General features: G+C 46.3%; 1 protein-coding gene and 1 long non-coding RNA gene across 3 annotated transcripts in view; one reads left to right on the plus strand and one right to left on the minus strand.

Moving 5' to 3' along the window:
* The window catches only part of LOC123381098, a 263,344-nt gene that overhangs the window by 90,391 nt on the left and 150,614 nt on the right, over positions 1-22,339 (minus strand). The window lies entirely within an intron of this gene.
* Positions 1-22,339, plus strand: part of CCDC60 (coiled-coil domain containing 60) — a 162,733-nt gene that overhangs the window by 85,901 nt on the left and 54,493 nt on the right. For both annotated transcript variants that reach the window (XM_045041117.1, XM_003994742.6), the window contains one exon: positions 22,112-22,282. In XM_045041117.1, coding sequence (XP_044897052.1) covers positions 22,112-22,282 — 171 coding nt within the window. The remainder of the gene's footprint in view (positions 1-22,111; positions 22,283-22,339) is intronic.

Here is a 22,339-nt window from a genome sequence, read left to right on the forward strand (position 1 = left end):
GGACAGGACCCGGAAGGCTGGGCGACTATAGACACCTTTTGCCAAGTTCCTCCTCTGTGTCAGGCACTGGTCTAGGACTTGACGTAAGGTCGTCTCAACCGTGAGAGGAAGACGAGAGAGGACAGCTTAACCCTGGGGACCAAACCCTGAAACGAACAGCTTTCAGGCTGACACAGCTCAGCAGACCCTGAGTGAACGGGAGAGAGCTGGCCTGTGGTTCTGGGCACACATTTTGCATCTTCTGGGATTCATCTGAATGTACTATGACAAGGATAGGCAGTGGCAGACAACCACACTAGGACCAGGAGGCCAAGGCAAGACCAGGCAAGACCCATGTTGTAAATTCAGAAAGGGAGCCTTTGGCCACCACCCCCAACACACACAACTGCACCACGCCTCAGACCCTTCCTATCTCCCTGTGTACTGACTCGGAGTGACATAGCCATTGCGAATTCCTGAGGAGTGCGCCCTGTCTCCAGCAAGTAATCCCTGCCGTCAATCAAGCGGGAGAACATGGGTCCAAAGATTGCAGCCTGGTTGTCTTGTGCCTTATTCCATTGTCTGTTGTCTGTCTGGAAATTCTAAACCAGGAGTGCTTCGGAGATGGCTGGTGTGCTCCCGAAAAAGCCTCTCTTCCTGCTAATGCATTTACATCCACACTGGCAGGTCTGTGAAGAACAACTCTCCCATTCCATTTAGTCATTAAGCACAATAGGTAATAATGTGCATTGCAGGCTGGGGTTTGCATTCCTTTAAAAAAAAAAAAAAGTCAATCAGTGTATCTCAGAACTGAAAGCCAACTGCCTCCAGAGGCTTCTCCAAGCTTCTGTTTTCTCAGCGCCTGTGTGCAGACGGCACCAAGAGAGCGCCACAGTTAGGACAGTGGCTCCTGGATTCAGACAGACCAGAGTGTGCACATCCTGACATTGCCACCTTCTTGTTGGGTGACTTTCGCCCAGCGCTTCAATTCTGTGAGCCTCAAAGTTGCCCCATCTTTGAAATTATAGTGCTTGCCTCGTAGGGCTACTGAAGGGATTCGATGAGCTAACACGGGTGAGGCATGAGGGCCCGGCCTCCCCCACAGAAAGTGCTCTGTAAGTAATGGCTACCATTAGGATGATTTTGCAAGCCTCAGTCCTCTCCAGGGTTTCTGCCCTCAAGGATATCTGGCTTCTTCTGAGCCCCCCTCCAAGTTGTAATTGCTTCTGAATATGAGGGGGCAAACAGACAAGAAGGGAGGTGGGGAGGTGAGGGGAACAGGAAGAGGCACATTAGACTCCTGCACACGAACAGACTTGCCAATATTCCCTCCCCAGTGAGGTGCAGAACTCCTAATAGCAGTTGCCTAGAAACGGAGAGCTGTGGTAGGCTTCTGCTCCCTTCCAGAAATCACCCTAATTGGGATGCATGTAGAACTGTTTGTTGACACTTCGAAGGTTTTTCCTCTTCTTCTTCCAGAAGAGATGCAGTCCTCCCATACAAATGCTGACTCACATTAATTAAGGAGTAGCCCTCAGCCAAGGCACCTTTTAACCCCACAGAAGCCGGTGTGGCTGGTGGCCTTGGTTGGCGGCCTCCGATGAAATGGCCATTTTAGGTTGCCATCACTGTGTTTGCATTTCAGGATGTTTACAAGGTCTGAGGCGACTTTTGAAGGCAGGATGGTGTGCGGACGCGGGTGTGTGTGCACCTGTGTGAACAGTGAGGTCATATGAAGCTTGCAAAGTCCAGGAAATTCAATCAAAATGCAACATGTGCATACCATGTAGCCTGATATTAGACGCTAGAGGTGCCTTCCTTTTGGGGGGTTTAAACACCTCTTGCAGTCATTTGGCATAGGTAGGTCAGAGACCGCATTACAAGCTAAAGAAATAACTTCCCTGAGAGGCACATAGGGAGCCCCTTTCATTTGATCACTTCTTAGAACACAGCTATATTCTAGCTCCCAGTTGGAAAAAAAATATATATATATTGCAAAGACATCCATTTATCTCTTTCCTGTTTGGATGATTCAGCTTCTGCACGGACGGTTCTATACACCTGCTCCATCCAAAGAGAATGTAAAGGGACCACATCGAACCAGGGTGGCGGTGGTATTATGTGCCAGAAAGTCAGCGTGTATTTAATTAGGTTCTGAAATGCAAGAATTTCAAATGATTTAGTTATTCATGCAGTAAATATTTTATGAGGCTCTCCTTTGTGCTGGTTCTAGGGATAGAGAAAAGATTTAGAAATTGGCCCTGCCCTCAGGGAGCTCTGTCTGGTGGTGGGGATGGGAGGAGGGAGTGCATGGACAGACAAGTCAGTGAGCAGTTCAGGGGTGCCTAATGCAGCCTGGGAAGAGCAGAGGTGACTTCTGGGGAGGGGTGGGGTTACCTGAGCAAGTTCTGAAGGGTAAGTAAAAGTCAGCCAGGAGGAGAAGCAGGGAAGAGCGTTCGAGGCAGGGTAGCCTATGAGCAAAGGCACTGGCATGGGGAAGACCATTGTCTTGCAGCTTGGTATTGGCTAAGCATCACTTGACGAGGAAGAGGTCTAGGAGATAGGACAAATCCAGCTCATGCAGAGCCCTGGGGGCTGCACTGGGAGGTCTGGAGACGATGTGCAATATTGGTGAGGACGGAGGAGGAAAAGAGGTCCAAGGCAGGGAGGCCAGTGAAGAAGGAGTGGCAGATACCAGAGGAGAGAAGTGATGGCAGCCTGATTTTAGAGCATGGTGCCTGGGAGGGAAGACTTTGGTACTTAGCCCCACAGAAGGGTAGAGCCCTGAGACAAAGCAGTGCGGACAGAAGGGAGCCATTGGAGGACTTAAAATAGCAGAGCGGAACATTCTTCGCACGATATGCTTCCTCACGCTGAGGAAGATGGTTCTGTGCACCACGGAGAACCAAAACATCAGAGGAGCAGAGTTAAGAAGCAAAAACATTTTGGTCATGCCAAGACTTTTATTTTTAAAGTGTTTATTTTTTATTTTTTTAATGTTTAGTTATTTTTGAGAGACAGAGCATGAGCAAGGGAAGGGCACAGAGAGAGAAACAGAACTTGAAGCGGGCTCCAGGCTCGGAGCTGTCAACACAGAGTCCGATGCGGGGCTCAAACTCACGAACTGCGAGATCATGACCTGAGCTGAAGCTGGACACCCAACCCAATGAGCCACCCAGGCGCCCTAAAGTGTTTATTTGTTGGGGGGGGGGGGAGAGAGAGAGAGAGAGAGAGAGAGAGAGAGAGAGAGACAGCCGGAGCAGGGGAGAGATGGAGAGAGAGGGAGACACAGAATCTGAAGCAGGCTCCAGACTCCAAGCTGTCAGCACAGAGCCCAACTAGGGGCTCGAACCCATGAACCATGGGATTGTGACCTGAGCCAAAGTCAGCAGCTTAACCAACTGAGCCACCCAGGTGCCCCTGGTCATGCCACAACTTTTAAACATCAAGCCTCCAGCTAAACAGCTCCTGCTTTTCAGTTCATCGAGTGATGCCTGAGGTGACCGAGGGTTTAGAGACAATGCACTGAACTGGGAATCCAGAAACCCCATTTCTGTCTTGGGTCTGCCTCCAACTTGCATTCGATACCTCTCCTCTCTGGATCTCATTTGCAAAAGGAGGGTTTAGAGCTTTCCCCAATGGTCTTCTCACTTCCAAAATTCTCAGTCTAGATTCTGACTCAGATCAGAACAATGATGCCCAAGGCTGAGCTGCGGACACCAGGAGTGGGGGGTTCTGGTCCCCAAACGCCAACTAGAATGCAAATTCTTTGAAAGCGAAGGCCAAATCTTATAATTTTGGCACCTTTCCTTGGCCCCAATTCACCTTGTACACAGTCCATGTCCAATAAGGATGTCAGGAAGGAAGGAATTGAATGAAGTGTATTCAGAAGGAGGCAGGATACATAAAAATGGGATCGGCAAGCAGGGAAGAGATTTAGATTAGGCAAATACTCACTGACAGCCAATTTGGGAATCATGAAAAATGATGCCTGAAAATGCTGGTTTCTAATTCTAGAGATCGATAAGAAGAGAAATGACCTTCAACAGATCAAATAATCAACATAACCCTTCTGGTTTTTTTTTTTTTTAAACTCACTGAATCAACTAGCCATTTTCTTTAATTGATGATCAAAAATAATATTATATTCCTATCATGTGCCCAAGAACGGGAAGGGGTGAGGGGAGACACGTGGGAAGTGTGATACGGTGAATGCCTTCAAGGAATTTCATTTCTAGAGAGGAGTTTAGCCCAAATTCTGAAACCCTTTTGCACAGAGGTGCTGTCTTTTTTGCATGTCAATCCCCACTCATCCCCTTCTCATCTGTGTACACACACAGATATGTATGTGTGTGTGTGTGTGTGTGTGTGTGTGCACGCACGCATGTGCGTGTACCCTACACCGATGAGAGGGCTCGCTTCCCCGAATGTGGCCCTGGCAATCAGCAATACTGTGATCAGGCTGCCAGGGCCAATCCTTCCTCTTCACAAAGCAGTTTTGAATCTCCCAATTTCCAGCCATGGTTAGCTTTTGCACGACTTCTTCAAATGCTTCCACACCATTTCTTTGTTTTTTTGGCTTTCATGACAAGTCAGATGAGATAATATTATCTCAAAGAACAGGTGAGGAGGACAGACCCAGGCCTCCAGTCTGCCCCATCTGGGTAACCTCACACAAAGTCGCTGAACCTCTCCGTACTTTCCTTACTGTGAGATCCGGCTGCCGCTGCTACTAATACCTGCCTCACAGGATTGGTTACAGACATTGAAGGGGCTCAGTCAGTTAAGTGTCCAACTTTAGCTCAGGTCATGATCTCGCGGTTCATGAGTTCGAGTCTCGCGTTGGGCTCTGTGCTGACGGCTCGGAGCCTGGAGCCTGCTTCGGATTCTGTGTCTCCCTCTCTGCCCCTCCCCTGCTCATGTTCTGTCTCTCTCTCTCTCTCAAAAATAAATAAACATAAAAAAAAAAAAAGACATCAAAGAATCCAGGAACTGCAAAGCCTTTTTTTTTTTTTTTTTTTTTAGTTAGCAGCACATGGCAATTGTTCCTGTTCTAGCTGCAGTGACAATGGTCATGGTGGGGGTCATGATGGTGCTGATGGTTCTCCCTTAGCTAATAGAACAGAGTGGTTAACTATTCTCCCTATATACACAGCCAGCTGCTGGGAGAGTGAGAATTAGAACCCGGCTTTTTTTTTTTTTTTTTTAATTTTTTTTTTCAACATTTATTTATTTTTGGGACAGAGAGAGACAGAGCATGAACAGGGGAGGGGCAGAGAGAGAGGGAGACACAGAATCAGAAACAGGCTCCAGGCTCTGAGCCATCAGCCCAGAGCCTGACGCGGGGCTCGAACTCATGGACTGCGAGATCGTGACCTGGCTGAAGTCGGACGCTTAACCGACTGCGCCACCCAGGCGCCCCTAGAACCCGGCTTTTTAACTGGCATTAATGGGGGTGCCTGGGTGGCTCAGTCGGTTGAGGGTCCGACTGATCCTTGGTTTCGATTCAGGTCATGATCTCATGGTTGCCTGAGTTTAAGCCCCGGGTGGGATCCTGCTGCCAGCCCAGAGCCTGCTTGGGATCCTCTCTCTCCCACTCTGTCTGCCCCTCCCCCACTGGCACTGTATCTCTCTCTCTCTCTCTCTCAAAATAAATAAATAAACTTAAAAAAAAAAACACTTTAATTGACATTAACGTACGTCCCACTCTTGCCTAAATCCATAGGTCTGATGTGAGTTCACTGTTTACCAGCCGTCTTCCCCTGAAACACCCACCGGGTTGTGAGTGGGTTCCTTAGATGCTTCTATCTTTTTCCTCCTCTTCCCCTTCCTCCTCCTTCGTTTCTCTTTTCCTGAAGATCTCAGAGAGTAAGTAAAGGAGGAATCCAGAAAAGAAAACCACTTAAAATAATTAGGAGGTTTCTGCATGTAATTTCTTATTTAGCAGAGCAGAGGTTAATTCCCTGGCCCTTTAGCTTAATAAATTTCATTACTTACACGAAGACCAAGTGTTTTTCCCACCACCACTATGGGCAGCCGATTCACGGACCCTTATGAATTACTGCATAATGCAATTTAACAAATCCCAAAATAATTGCGGTCTAATTACGCTGTTCTTGCCGCCACCCTCAAAGAAAAGAACCTCCCAAGCTCACCATTTGAACCAAGTGCCACCTCCCAGAAGCTTTGTGGGACTTAGAGCCAAACCACCACCCTGGCTATGTGCACAGCAGGAAGGCTGTAACAGCAATCATTCACGGCTTTGATGGTGATGATGATGAAAACAATGATTATTACCACTTTCCCGAACATCTCCAAGGTGCCAGGCACCATGCTAAGTGCCTGTCGTATATGGTTTCAACAATGTCCTAAGATGGGTATTCATTTAGCCCAGTTTTACAGATGAAAAAAAGTGCATCTGGAAGAGGGAGAAATGACTCACCCAAAGTCACAGACACCAAGGGATCAGGAGATGCTAACTAGTTAAAACCAGAACAGACCATTTCCAAAACCAGCACATTTTCCTCATGTTAGATCAACCTGGATCAAACCACCTGGGTTTAAATTCCAGCGCCACCACTTACTAAGCTATGGTTAGACTGCCTGACCTCTTTGAGCCTTGGTTTGCTCGTCAGCAAAATGGGGACAACTACCTGCCTCCTGGGGATATTGTGAGGATTCAAGGAGATCATGTACATGGGAGTCCCTAGTTCAGCATCTTGCTCAAGCCCTTACTATGCACACCTTTCCACCTCCTGCAAAGGTACCAGCTTCCCTTCAACTACAGATGCTCCCCTGACTCCCAGCTCTCACTCTTACAGGCTCAGACCCTCCTGTATCTATTTCCTGACACCCTCAATGGAGACTCTCCAAGACCTACTTCTCTTGGCAGAATTTCATGCTTCCAAGTTTTCTTGTCTGTTTCCCACTATCCAAACTAACCTCCCGCCAATAGCTTTCCTTAGTCCCTGGCCAGCAATTTCGCCAAGGATGATGGCACATTAAAGGTGAGAATCATGACAGTTCAGTCGAGGAAAAAAGACAGAGAGACAAAGAGAGAGACTCAGCTGGGACTCCATGCTGCTGCATGGTAAACAGAGCTGGAGATTACCAGGACTTGACCAAGGTAAAGGCTTAGCTCCCTCCAATGAAAGAGGTTTCCGTCCTGGAGGAAGAACAGGTATGGTGGCTTCATGGTCATGTAGGACCCAGGTTCCTTCTATCTTTCAATCCACTATCCTTAGCGTTTGCTTCCATCTGCAAGGTTTCCTCATGCTCACACAGTGGCTGCTGGTGCTGCAACCATTACAGCTAAGTCTCAGGCAGCAGGAAGGAAGAAGGGGGAAAAAGGCCAAAGGGCACATGCCCCCAGCTGTATTAACATCCTTCAAAGAGTTTTCCCAGAAGCCTCTCCCAATGACTTCCACTTGTATCTCACTGGCCTGTCCTATCTGCAAGGGCAACTGGAAAGCACAGTTTTGTGTGTTGTCTTGTTTTGTTGGTGTTTTTATCGAGGCATTTGGAAGCCCAAGAGAATGTGGTCTGTTACTAAGGAAGGTGGGGAAATGGGTATTTGGTAGGTAACTGGCACTTTCTGCCATTAGGAGGAAGGAAGGGAGGTAGGGAAGGAAAACCAACAAGTGTTGATCGCCCACGCTCTCTCTCCCAGGCACGGTCTTTAAGGAGCCCATAGTCAAACAGGAAAGGCAGACCAAAAAATAGACAATTGCCATAGAGTGCGATAAGTGCAATAATGAGAAGCACATAAGCACAAGAAGCCAGGGGGAGGGGCACGGAGGAGGTACTTGAACTAGCCTGGAGTTAGGAGAGTGGGGGAGTGTGAGATCGAATGGTCAACACTGGACAATTCTTCCCAAGTCTTGAAGGACAAATAGAAATCAGCCAAGTGAGGAAGCAGCAAAGGGCACTGCAGGAGGAAGCAAAATCATGTGTAATGTTCAGGGGTAGGGAGAGGCAAAGAAATGACTGGTTGAGTGGTTAAAGACTAGCAGGCAGGAAACTTTTCCCTTCTTCCCTTCTAGGTTCTTGTAATAGGTCAACTTATAAAATATCAGAAAGCTTATTGTATATAAGTTCGGCTTAAACTCACCTTTCATGAATAATTGAGACAAAAGCTTATGTAGTTCCCTATTAGGGTTATCGGAAATTACTAACCGCCCTATCTCGCTTCTGTGACCTCGCCTGCTTGCTAAATAGATAACTTAGGATGCAAAACGCTCCCCCACCCCTTCTACCAAGATCCGGCCTAGGCAAGACCAACATGTACAAAGTCATGAACTCGCTGCCCCAGGGTATCTTAGGTGTCTAACTATGATTGGTCATTTTAAACCCTCTTAGGACAAAGAACTTTAAATTGATAGGTTCCCGCCAAAACTAACGTCTGTGTGTCACAATATAACTGGCTACCATGAAATGCTGTAAATTGTAATTGGTTAACTAAATAATGACATACTCTGACTAGCTAAAATCCATATATGCTCACTGCTACCTTTGTTCGGGGCCATTCTCTGCACTTTTCTCCTTAAGATCAGGTTTGGCCCCGCTGCGAATAAAATCTTGCTTCGCTTCTGTTCGGCGTCTGGTGGTTTTTTTTCCAACAGCACCCTGTTTCAGTTCTTAGGCTGGTCTAATAATTAAATTGACAACAGACAGAAAATAGGGGCAAAAACGAAAACAAAACCCAAAACAATTTAATTTTGTACACACAGGAGCCCATAGAAAAAGGAGACTCAAAGAAGTGCCCACAGCAGGCAGCTTTTGTACCTCCTAGACAGACAACACATTTGTAAAGAATCGAGAACAAAGGGTTTGGGTGAGGGGTCGCAAATTAGCGGTGACGCAGCAAGGGTGGTTTCCACAGCCTTCTCGGCCCTGAATTCCCTCCGTCTGATGGTGAGGACGCCTCTCTTTCTCTTGGCATGGGGGGGGGGGGGTACCATGCACAAGGGAGAAGGATTTCCCACTCTCAGGGGAACAAAGGAGGGTCAAAGCGTCCTCCTTGCCCTGGCTGCATCTTTAAGTCACTTTAATTTAAAATAATCAATAAGCCACCTGGCGTATTCAGGAGTGGCATGCTCTACTTCCCTTCAAGATAAAGCCCATATCTTAGAGGACCTTGCTGTCATGGAAAAGAGTCTAGACGTGGTCCTCAGGACAGTGGAAAGCCATGGAAGGGTTTGGAGCACTCTGATGGGAATGGTGAGGTTTGCATTTTAGAAGGAGCACTGTGGCACAGGATGGGAAGGGGAAGGACCAGGAAGCTACTTAGAGTAACAGAGGCAACCAATGATGGTTTCTGGCTCAGATGGTGGCAGCAGGAAGGGAGACAGTCAAGTGATGTTTAAGAAGTGGGGTTCTAACTGATCACTTCCTGATCAGTTAGTGGGTATGAAGAGGCTGAAGGGGACAAAAGTAATGTCCCCATTCTACAGGTGAAACAAGCTGTGTTTTGCTACCCTAGAGCAACTCCCGAACAGCACACTTGAGGCCAAAGGAACCCTCCACGTTACGCCTTCTTCCAACTCAAATGGCACCTGCTAGCTGCACGTGCACCGCGCCCACACTTCAGAAATGCCCCCAAGACTCTTACGAAGGAGCCAGAGAGAATAAAGCTGCAGCATATAAAATGGCATCCCCGTGTGAGGATCAAGCCCCACAGCCACGTTTTTCTTCTGTCTGCTTTATGAGCAAAAGGAACCCACACACCGGACTTCTTTGGGGGCTGAGTCATTCTGGAAGGACAGAATCTGTCTGAACCTTTTGATCTGAGAGGTGAAATCCCGACTGGGCAATTCTCCCATTGTTGGGCATTACAATTAGCAAATGACCCGGGGATGGTAAAGAGATGTTCGGATGTGATTTAATAAGAATGTGGTTGCAATAAGCCCTCAGAATATGTTTGCCATCAATTTGCTGTATACACAATATGCTACCAGTGCAATCTTTTGTGTATGCAGTTGACCTTTATCTCTGGCAATCTTGTCCTATAAAGAAGAGTGAAATCCTCCATTGCAAATCATTAGCACTCAGGAAATGGCTTTAATTTGCATGCTGACAAAGATATTAACTTGGGTGGTGGTGGGGGGGAATAACACAACACGTCCTTTTGTCTGAAAGGCAGTTCAAAATCTGTGTTGTGACTACAGTTGACTGAAGTTCAATTACTGTAATAAATGTATTCCAAATTTCATCTCAATTGTATTTGCATTTTAATGAATGATTCTCACCTTCTTGTCAATTTGGCAGCCAGGCTAGATTTATTAAGTTATTGTATAAACAGGGCATTCTAATGCGGGAATTTAAATGCAAAATATTTGCTCGGCGCTGCGTTTGAACTGGGGCCGCGTTATTAATTTGCCCGTACAGGTTGCCTGAAAATTCAAGAATTTAAGGATGGCATTTCAGATCCCTTCTTTCCATCAGGTGTGCTCTCTCCCCCTCTGAAATCAATACGTCTGGGTGGGCTGACAAAGCAAGGCATCAGCCAGCCAGACGAAGAGGGCTCTCCAAGTCTCCAGCCTCCACAAACTGAAAAGAAACTGATTTATTTGCTATTATTTGAAAACAGTAAAATTTGTTAAGTGAAAATTTCCCGTGTAGGCAATTCCCGTCTTCAAGAGCAGGACATCCCTGAAATCGGATTGCCAGGAGTGTTTGTTCATTTTAATGTCATTCTGCCTTTCCCGTTGAAGCACTCCTGGCTTTATAGCCTCATATTTCTTGCAGGCAGAGACAGAAAATGTGAGTGAAAACCAGCTGGATGCAGAGACGTAATACCATTAAAAGTTGGGTGTTGTTTTTTTTTTTAAGTACATCTGGGCTGTTGGCTTTTAACAAAGTGATTTGCGGTGGTTAATCCTATGCCTCCCCCCCACCATGATGGAAAGGGTGAACAAGAATTCCCTTTGCTACCCACCCCCCAGCTCTCCAGAACTCCCACAGCTTTTTGCAAGGCCCCTGTGAAAAGATCTGGGCTGCTTCTGACGCCATTCAGTCCCATTTCTCAGGTAGGGCCCTGGGGATGGAGGCAGATTCAGGTAATGGGAGCCTCCCCACAAGCAGAACGCCCTCAAAGGGGGACCATGTCTGCTACTGATGTGCTTAAAGAACTTTCTGAGATGAAGTGATAGCTAGCGTGTGTCAAAGTTCTATTTGAAACCTGTAGCAACGGAAACGGGCTTCTAACACAGCCAGTTCAAAGATCTCTTTTTGGAGAATGTTTTGTTTTATTTTGTTGGCTTGTTTTTAATAGGGGAAAGGGGACAGTTGGACTAACAATGCATCTTGAACTTCAATGTGTACATGAATCACCTGCGGGTCCTATTAAAATGCAGATTCTCATTCACGAGGTTTGAGTGGGGACCCGAGATTCTGCCTTTCTTTCTATCTTTCTTTTTTAAGTTTATTTATTTATTTATTTTGAGAAAGAGAGAGAGAGAGAGCATGCGGGCGGAGGGGCAGAGAGAGAGAGAGAGGAGAGAATCCCAAGCAGGCTCCACGAGGTCAGTGCATGGAACCTGATGTGGGACTTGAACTCACAAAACTGTGAGATCATGACCTGAGCTGAAATCAAGAGTCAGACGCTCAATCAACTGAGCCACCCCGGTGCCCCAGGTGATGCTGATGCTGCTGGTCCAAGGACCACAGCACTTGGAGTAGCAAGGAGCTACAAAGCATCACTCAAAAGGACGAACAGCTAAAGGTTAACAGACTTGTTACAAATCTGATGGGCCAGCTGTGTGGGTAAATCTAACACCCAGAAAGGGCTCTTCAACTCATCAGAAGATATCAGAAATTTGCTCAAATGTGTCATCAAGTATGCTAGATACTTCTCAGAAGGGGCTGTTAATTACTTTATGATCTAAGGTCTGTTCCGGACCATCTTTTCTCAGGTCTGAGGCAATTTCCTTCTTAATACCATATTTTATCATATCGAAAAGGAGCATTTTTTTTTTCTCACATTTTAACATCTCTGAGCTGGAGATGTAATGTACAATTATATCTTAATTTAATTGGCCTGGGTTTCTCTTTGTGGTTCAAAAATAATAGTGCGTCTTATAATAGATAATGTATCGGTCAGCTATTTTCACCATAATGCTATGTAACGAGCTTCCCCAAACTCAGCAATTTTCAGTAAGTATTTCTTCCTTGTTCATGTGTCTGTAGGTTAACTGGGGTTTGGCCAATCTCGGCTGAGATTAGCTGAGTTCAGTTCTGTTCCCCATGTCTTTCTCATTCTTCTGGGTTCAGCAAAATAGTGGGTTTTGTTATTGTCATGGGGCCAACTGAACAAGCTTATTTCAAGCTTCTGTTCAAGTCATATCTGCTAACTTCCATAGGCCAAGGAAGTTACATGAAAGCCAAAAGCCAGGGGGCTGGGAAGTACACTCCACCCTTGAATACAGGGAACGGGGGAATGTGAGCACTGACTTTATCTACTACAGGTGGTATCTTGGATTGGGTAAAACATGGTCTAAAGGGGGAAAAGGTAAGCCACCAGTTTCTAGTCTGCAGGCCTAGAGGTGAACCCTACACAACATACAGCCTGGAGATATGCAAAGTCAAAGCTTTTTTTTTTTTAAAGTTTATTTTATTTTTGAGAGATACAGAGACAGCATGAGTGGGAGAGGGGCAGAGAGAGAGAGAGAAAGAGAGAGACACAGAATCCCAAGCAGGCTCCACGCTGCCAGTGCAGAGCCCAACACGGGACTCAAACCCATGAAACCACAAGATCATGACCTGAGCCGAAACCAAGAGTCAGACACTTAACCAACTAAGCCACTGAATCAAAGCTTTAGAAGCTTCCAGTTGAATGTGATTCACCTTGCAGCATGCAGGTGGAGAGGGAGAAATTCTGGAACCAGCCCTCCTGGCTTCCGATGCCTGCTCTGCCACTTTCCGGCTGTTACGGACCCTCATCATTTACTTACCACTTTCCTTGTTTTCTCATCTGTAAATTACACCAACCTCTCAGGACGGTGAGCGAGTTGGCAATAATAATTATAGCTCTCACTCACGGAGTCCTGTGTGGTAGGCACCATAGTAAGCTCTTTAGGTCCGCTATCTCATTTAATCCTGCCAAGAGCCCTCCGAGGCAAGAGCTAATATTTTCCCCATTTGAAAATGAAGAGGCTAAAGTTCAGAGAGGTTTAAAACCTGCCTGAGAGAGAGGCAAAGGTCCCATGCAGAGGCTGTTCCATGCAAGCCTCACCATGTATTTACTGCTCCTCAAGTCTGAAGGGGCCTGGGAGAAACCTGGGCTTCCTGACTTCTGTCCCTTTGGTCTGAGCTAAGTCCTGCTGAGAACGCTGTTCCCGAAGTGAGCAATCTCCATTCATGGGATCACACACAGACTCCCGTACAGAGAACATATGTCCCTTAAAAATAAAAACCCATCCCCATGCACTGGATAAGAATATGTCACACTGGGTAGAGGAAACTTTCCATTTTATAATCGGCTGCTTCCTCCGCTTGCCTGATGCAGTTAATTATTTTACTCCCCATCGTTCCTCTTGCGATGTTAGCCAGGGGAGTTTTACAGCATGGAAAGCAGTGAACAGGAGGCCCCGGGTGAGTGGATTTAAAGGCGAATACTGCTCTTCCCTGCAAATAGCTCCCTTCACACAAATAGCCTGGTAATCAGCAATAATGATGGAGAAAATGTAGGGAACATACAAGGGAATTAAATGGGAATTTGCTGAAATATTAAGCATTTTTAAATGGGCCTCCACGGTACCATGGGAGTGCTTCGCAGCTCAATGAATGAACATCTTGTAGCCTGAAATTCCTAGAATAGACTGGTGTGTCTGACATGAGGGCCCAGACCCGCCCCACCCCCCACCCCCCACCAGCTCTGCTCATCTCTCACCCAGGTCTTTCCAGAAGATCTAGCAGCTGGGAGTCTGGCTGCCTTGGATGAAAAGGGGTGGTAATTCCAACAGAAAACTTGATTCCTCAAATTGGCTAAGCTGGGTTTCCCTTTTCCCTTCTGTGAGTTATTCAGGCATTCATCACTATCGGCACTTAGGGTCTTGTTACAGAGATGGCTTTACACAGCATGTCCTCCCTGTACAGATCCTTGAGAAAAATCGCTTCCTAGTTTCAGCACCAGGAATAAGTAGGCATCTCCTGAACAGCTTTTTAAAAATCGTACGGTCATTGGGAATCACATGAGGGATTGTATTTCCCTTTTTGTGTTAGCCACTAGGATGCTCAGGGCCAAATTGTGCACTAGATCATGTGGTGCAGGTTTGGTTTTAAAAATTTTTTTTTAATGTTTATTTTTGACAGAAAGACAGACAGAGTGAGGGTGGGGGAGAGGGAGACACAGAACCCAAAGCAGGCTCCAAGCTCTGAGCTGTCAGCACAGAGCCCGATGTGGGGCTTGAACTCGCGAACGGTGAGATCATGACCTGAGCCGAAATCAGATGCTTAACCGACTGAACCATCCAGGCACCCCAATGTGGTACAGGTTTTGACACCTGTCTTATCTGATTTTTTGCCTTCTTGCTTTTCCTGCCTTTATCCCTTTTTTTGTTGTTGTTGTTTTGTTCTGAATTTTCTGCCTCTAATACTTTTTTTGGAATAAGGGCATAAAGGAGTCAAACAAATCTCTCACCAACCTCTTAATTACAATAAAAAAATGCATAACTAAGTCTCAGAGGCGAAGACTGTGAATCCTCTGAGGATGCGTTCACCTTTGCAATGCCAATGTCCCGAACAGAACTTAACACGTTATAATCAGTGCCTGATGCAGAGTCTGACACTTAACAGGTGTCCAGCCTAAGGCATGCCACATAATGTTCAAGCCCTTTTTCTTTACTGTGGCATGGACCATCAATCTGCCACTTTTTTTTTTTAATTTTTTTTTCAACGTTTATTTATTTTTGGGACAGAGAGAGACAGAGCATGAACGGGGGAGGGGCAGAGAGAGAGAGGGAGACACAGAATCAGAAACAGGCTCCAGGCTCTGAGCCATCAGCCCAGAGCCCGACGCAGGGCTCGAACTCACGGACCGCGAGATCGTGACCTGGCTGAAGTTGGACGCTTAACCGACTGCGCCACCCAGGCGCCCCAATCTGCCACTTTTTATAAATTAATTTAAGAAGGACGTTGTTAACCCTCATGGACAAAGACAACACAGTGAGGCTGGCTGTCCCATGCGTGCCGGCCTAGATATCTGATCACACTATGTAACAGTTTGCTGGCATTGCCATAACAAAGCACCACCAGCCGGGTGGCTCAGCCACAGAGATGTGTTGTCTCACACTTCTGGAGCCTAGAAGTCCAAGATCAGTGTGTCAGCGGGGTTGGTTCCTTCTGAGGCCTGTGAGGGGGACTCTGTTCTATGCCTCCACCCAGCTACTCATGGTTTGCAAGCCGTGTTTGGTGCTCCTTCCTGTGGGAACACTGCCCCGATCTCTGCCTTCATCTTCATATGGCTTCATATTCTCCCCATGTGCTTGCCTGTGTCCAAATTTCCCCCTTTTTAAAAAAAATATTTGAGAGAGAGAGAGAGAGAGAGAGAGAGAGAGAGTGCACATGCATGAGTGGGGGAGGGGCAGAGAGAGAGAGGGGGAGAGAGAGAATCCCTAGCAGGTTCCACGATGTCAGCACAGAGCCCAACGCAGGGCTCGGTCCCATGAACCGTGAGATCGCGACCTGAGCCGAAATCAAGAGTCAGATGCTTAACCGACTGAGCCCCCCAGGTGGCCCCAAATTTCCCCTTTTTATAAGGACAGCAGTCATCTTGGAATGAGGGGCCCACCCTACTCCAGCATGACCTCATCTTAACTAATTGCATCAGCAGTGACCTTAGAAGGTCACTTTCTGAGATACTGGGAGTTAAGGCTTCAGCCTGTGAATTGTGGGAAAACACAATTCAATCCATAATACATATCTTTCAGGATCTAGTTAGTTATAGGTTCTTCAGGGGAAGACAGAGGCTTTTGTCCCATCAGACTGAAATCAGAGCCCAAAGCCCACCAAAGTGGCCAGGTCTGTCCCGTGTCAGTGGAACCCCCTCCACTGTTGTGCACAGTAAACACACATGATGAGTCTTCTCCATGCCTGTCCCCACTCCCTGCCCCTAAAGACCATGGTGTGTCCTGGGACAGACAGCTTTCAGTGACAACTTTCACTCCCTAAAGGAATCTAGAGGACACCAAGGGAGGTTTCATAGCTCAAGGGGCGCTGTGACACCAGCCAGTCAATGACAATCCTCTCAAGTCAGTCAAGGACCCAGTGGCCCACAGACTCTCTAAAGTCAATGAAAGTGATTTCCAGGGAAGGCAGGTGAGACTTTCTAACGGAAACATCCTGACATTCTATAAAGCAGCACACTGACTGCTGGACTCCACCCATTCAATCCACTGGGTTGAGACCCAGTGACAACAGCAGTACCTACAACACGGAGCTACTGTGAGGATAAATCAATTAATTCATGCATCCAGAAGTGAGGGGGTTGGGAGGGTGTGGCTGAGTTCTACCACAGACGTGAAAGCACATCACTGCCTAGTTCAATACAAAGGCCTCTTATCTGCATGATTTATTACATACTTAAGTCTTCCTGAAGTCCAATGGCAGAAAGGGGCCTCTACAGCTCTGTTACTGCACAAGAGGATGTTAGATTGAGTGATTAGCAATGAGCTTCTTAATTAAAATGGCAAAATCTACTGCCTCCTGGAGTAGCACCCAGGAACAAGGCTGTGGGGAGGCAACAGGTGCCCAGAGCAGCAGTTTCTTCCTCCCCCCCTCCTTTCCTTCCTTCCCTCCTTCTCCCCCCCACCTCTTTCCTTCCTTCCTTTTTTTAGAGCAAGACCATTCCGCCATAAATCTTAAAGAGAACACCAATATCTAAAGCAAATACAGGGACGCCTGGGTGGCTTAGTCGGTTAACCGTCCGACCTCAGCTCAGGTCGTGATCTAAAGGTCCGTGAGTTCGAGCCCCACACTAGGCTCTGTGCTGCCAGCTCAGAGCCTGGAGCCTGCTTCGGAGCTTCCTCTCTCTCTCTGCCCCTTCCACCCCCCTCTCTCTCAAAAATAAATAAAAAAAATTTTTTTTTAATTTAAAGCAAATACAATATACCAGTAGCACACATGGATGGTGCAATATCACATTTTATCCAATGAAAATTAAACTTTCTTAATCTAACTGGACTTGCCCAGGGCCTTTGCATATGCTATATTCCCTTTACTTGAAACACTCTTCCCCCAGAAACTGGCATGACACCTTCTCAGCAAAACCTTTAGTGGATCAAACCTCCCCACCCCTGGCAGTCACTCTCCTCATGCCCCCACTTTATGTTCCTCCACAGCACTTAGCATACTGCCTACAGTTTACTTCGTTGTGCTTGTCTGTCTCCACTCCCCCTGGAATATGAGCTTCATGAGGGCAGGAATTTTGTGGCTCTTTTGTTTGCTGCTGTTATCTCAGCACCTAGAATGGAGCCTGGCAGGCACCCGGCAAAGCACTCGATACATTTTTGTCGAATGGTTGATAATGATGCAGCGAGTTGGGTGTGAATGAATGCAATAAGGAATCTGACTCCATTTTTGACGTGTGACCGTTGACAGCTTTCAAGCGCCCCCCACTTCTTGCTCTTCTGTCCACGTCTGGGCAAGCTAATAAGGAAGTCCAGGTGCCGGAGGGAAGCTCAAGCCACAGACCAGGGACCGCTCACCCCAGCCCCACTCCCTGACCATGACAGAACCCTAAGCAGTCAACCTTCCATGATTTCAGACCTGTTTGGGAGCCTTTCCTGCTCTGCCCACAAAGCCTCATCACATGAGTATTAAGTCGCTTCAACACAGTTTTGGTGCATCTGTGGGGTCAGTTTCAACCTCCGAACCAAATTTTGCGTGAGGGGTCTCTGAGAAGTAACACAACAGCGGTTGCTGTCACATGAGCCTCAGTCCCCAGGTCAGCTCTGCATTTGTTGTTTGTGCTACAGCAAGAAAACCGTCATTTGTGAAATTAAGGGGTTGCCAATGGTAACAGTTTTCTCTTCACCGGGTAATGTTGCAACCTGAGGACACTCTTTGATGAGTGGATTCAGAGAAGCTCGAAAGCAAAACAGAAGCACTCTGCTGTTTCAAACACGAATTCCACATCCTATCAACCAGCTCGCATTCCTACACTTAAAAATAAAAGCCAGGTGGGGCAGACGTCTGGGTGGCTCAGTCGGTTAAGCATTCAACTCAAGTCGGGACCTCACTGTTCGTGAGTTCGAAGCCCCGCATCGGGCTCTCTGTTGTCAGCACGGAGCCTGCTTCGGATCCCCTGTCCCCCTCTCTCTGCCCCTCCCCTGCTTGCTCACTCTCTCAAAAGTAAACAAACATTAAAAAGTATTTTTTAAAGTAAGTAAATAAATAAAAGCCTGGCAAAAGCACCTAGAACTGACAATTCAGGGCCAAATTTATCTGTAATGTGGTTTCACTTGGGGAAATTTTGACTAAGAGGAAACTGAGAGATCATTTTGCTGTGACAAGAATATGAACTGGGCAGACAATGCCCGATCCCTGCCTGCAATCGGCTGGCTGGGTTGGACATGTGACATGTAGTGTAGACACTCAGAAGAGTTGACAGGAGCTAAGAAGCAGGGTCTAAGTTCAGAAGAAGATCACTGATGACCTGACACTGACATATTTATAAGAAACTCAAAATACCATTATTTCGTCTCAGCTGCCATTGAAGCTAAGACACATCACTTAAAACAGAGTGAAATAAAAACACTGTCAATTAAATTAAGACAATGCTTGCTTATCCTTTAGAATTTTTATTTCCTAAAAACAGGGTGTCCTAATTTTTAAAAGCTCTTCTTAACTGTCCTAGACAATTTTTTATAGATCGCTCTCTGTTTGCATAAAAGGGGAAACTATAAGAGAAAACACATTGCTTAAGGTTTTCGTCAAACGTCTTCGTCAAACGTCAAACATTTAGAGCCCAGCTCTTCTGAATCACACGGTTCCACTCCGAGTCAACCATTCTGGATGCAGCATTTCTTAAAAGGATGCTTTGCTATTGTCTCCAAGAGTCTCTTCCTAGCTGCCGACCCCCAGTCTGCAAAGTTTGATATTGGCACTGCCTTGATTATAAGGAAATGTGAAAGAAAGAAAGAAAGAAAGAAAGAAAGAAAGAAAGAAAGAAAGAAAGAAAGAAAGAAAGAAAGAAAGAAAAGAGAAAGAAAGAGAAAGAAGGAAAGAAAGAAAGAAAGAAAGAAAGAAAGAAAGAAAGAAAGAAAGAGAAAGAAAGAAAGAGAAAGAAAGAAAGAGGAAGAAAGAGAAAGAAGGAAAGAAAGAAAGAAGGAAGGAAAGAAAGAAAGAAAGAAAGAAGAAGAAAGAGAAGGAAGGAAGGAAGGAAGGAAGGAAGGAAGGAAGGAAGGAAGGAAAGAAAGAAAGAAAGAGAAAGAAAGAAGGAAAGAAAGAAAGAAAGAAAGAAAGAAAGAAAGAGGAAGAAAGAGAAGGAAGGAAGGAAGGAAGGAAGGAAGGAAGGAAGGAAGGAAAGAAAGAGAAAGAAAGAAGGAAAGAAAGAAAGAAAGAAAGAGAAAGAAAGAAAAGAAAAGAAAAGAAAAGAAAAGAAAAGAAAAGAAAAGAAAAGAAAAGAAAAGAAAAGAAAAGAAAAGAAAAGAAAGAAGAAAAAGGATGTTTCAGACCCCAGCTCATGATCTAAAACATTCAGGGGGCTGTTGTACGATCAGGCTGTTAGGAGTAACAACCAAGTTTGAGCGTGTAGGTGATAACAAACACAATACAACTGCCATCTGGCTGGCAGTGACTGGCAGACACACCCACAAACACGCTGAGATGTGAAAAGTTGTGCACTGCACAACTGGTCAATGGAAGAGAAATGGCAGGAAACGCTTGTATAAATGGAATTGATCTGGTGTATAACAGGATGTTCTGTGGGTTTTGTATTGTTACATTAGCTTAGAAAACTGTTCATGAAAACTCAAACATTTGCAGATTCCTCAAGCATTTCTAGAAGTTCTATTTCTAGCAACTCCCAGGTCGGGGCTCACTTCCGTCCAGACCCCAAGGCCCTGCACCACCTGTTCCCTGCCAGTGTTGCCAGCTTTAGCTCTGGCCACTCTCCCACATTCCTTCTGTGCTCCAGCTTTTTAAAGATTCTTGTACTTTCCTAAACGGGCCATCTTCAGACTCACCTGTCCTACTCCATTCCAGCTGCTATAAACTACCATAGGCTACGTGGCTTGTAAACAACAGAAATTTATTTCCCACAGTTCTGGAGGCTGGAAGTCTGAGATCAAGTGCACACATGGTCAGGTTCTGGCGAGGATCCTCTTCCGGGTTGTAGGCTGCTGGCTTCTTATTGTATCCTCACAGGGTGGGCAGTAGAGAGAGGAAGCAAGCTTTCCCGTGACTCTAATAAGGATACTAAGAATCCCTTTCATGAGGGCTCCTCCCTTATGACCTCATTTAATCCTAATTACCTCCCCCAAACCCTACCTTCTGATACTATCATGCTGGGGGTGGAGGGTAGGATTTCAACACGTAAATTTGAAGGGGACACAAATATTTAGTCCCTAACACACCTCTTTACATTTACAACTGCTATTCCATCCACTCGTATGCCATTTCCCATGTTTCCTACTGGTAAATTCCTACTTATCCCAAATGTCACTTCCTCCAGGAAGCCTTCTTAGATTTCTCTAGGTTCCTGTAGCTCTTTGCACTGGAGTGTTCACAGTGTATGTTTCTGGGTGTGCTTCCTCTATGATACTATGAACTCTCTGGGGGCAGATGCCTTGTCTTATTGCTTTCTGTAACTTCAGTCTCCTCACAGGTGTCTAGACTAGCAGGTTTTCAGGCAATGCCCACCAGAGAAATAAATGAATGAAAAGTTATCACTGTGAGACGCAATTTGAAAAATACTGGAAAAACCCCACCTCCTGCCTCCCAGCATTTTCCCAATGGACAATACAAGAGTCCACTGCTGAAAAGAAAATGCCCTCAGTAATACCTTAACTCTTCCTAGAAAAGGAACAAGGATTAATTGGTCACATCAGAATCTAACCATGATAGCTTGCTGAGAATATTCCCATCCAAAACTGAGAGCAAGGGAAAGACAGGAGAGGGAAAGAGGTACTCAGAAAAAAGGAAAGGAGATGTCACTTCATCCAGAAGATGTCTCCAACTACCCCCTGGTCTGAATTCGGTGCCCTCTTCCTACAAAGCTCAGAGTCCTTCCCACCGCCATCTTTCTGCGTCATCACTGACTTTCCATGTACTCTTAGAGACCCAGGGTCCTGTTCATCACTGTGTCCCCAATGGTCAGCACAATCCCTAGTACACATTGGTTGTTCAACAGGGATTTTAAGAATAAAACTGAATCTCAGAACCAATCTTCATGCCTGGGGAAACATGGCGGTGGTTCAACATGGTGCCTGACAACTTCCCAGAGAGTCAGACAGGGGGACAGACCGAGAGATGTGCCCACTCCTTCTCCAGCACAGTGCTGCCGAGTTCCAACCCCAAGGTGACAAATGGCAAAGTCGGGGAGTTGTGTGGACCAACAAGCACAGAATGTCTTGGCCAGTATCAAGACGTCTGATCAGAAACCAGTGGCTGAGTCAGCAAGAAAAGAATCATGAAGTCTCAACTTATGTCATCTAACACAACAAGCCCCCGTAGACCTTATTCACTCCACTTCTGCAGCCCTAGGAAAATGTGAAGCAAAGGTGAGCACTTAGGCAAATCTGAGAGAAGGCAGCCTTGGCCAAGGGGCCTGGGCCTTATAGTACTGATCTGCTACTGATTATCACAGACAAGCCCCTTTCCATGCATGAAGGTATCTGATCCTGTAGGGTGCAGATTATTAGGCCCATTTCATAGCACCTAACAGAGTACCTGGCACATAGTAGGTGCTCAATAAATATTTGTTGAATTGTGGAATGAGGAAGGAACTGAGACCAGAGAGGTTAAATATTCAAGGTCAGGTCCATCTGACCCCGGAGTGCCAAATGCAAGAAGGCTCCTGCCCTGCAGGTAGGAGAGTGCCCTTCAGAGATGCTTAGTCCCAGGTTCAACTTAATGGTCGGTTCAACTCTGTTGATGTCTCTCCCTCCCTCTTCCTCCCACCCCCCATCTCCAGCATGCTGATTCGGTCGGTGAAGACAGGCCGTGGCTACTTCAGCATGTTGCAGGAGGAAAGTGCCTTGAAAAAGAAGCAACAGTACCTTCAGAAACTGAAAGAGGAAGAAAGACATAAATTCCAGCCAGCCAAAAAGATCTCAGAAGTCCACTATGGTGATATTCTTTTGACGTAAGTAGATGGTGGTAGCTACAGTGTCCACAGTCCGGGGAAGGGCCAGAGTGAACA

Source organism: Felis catus, chromosome D3 (genome assembly GCF_018350175.1).
Source record: "Felis catus isolate Fca126 chromosome D3, F.catus_Fca126_mat1.0, whole genome shotgun sequence".
Lineage (NCBI taxonomy): Eukaryota > Metazoa > Chordata > Mammalia > Carnivora > Felidae > Felis > Felis catus.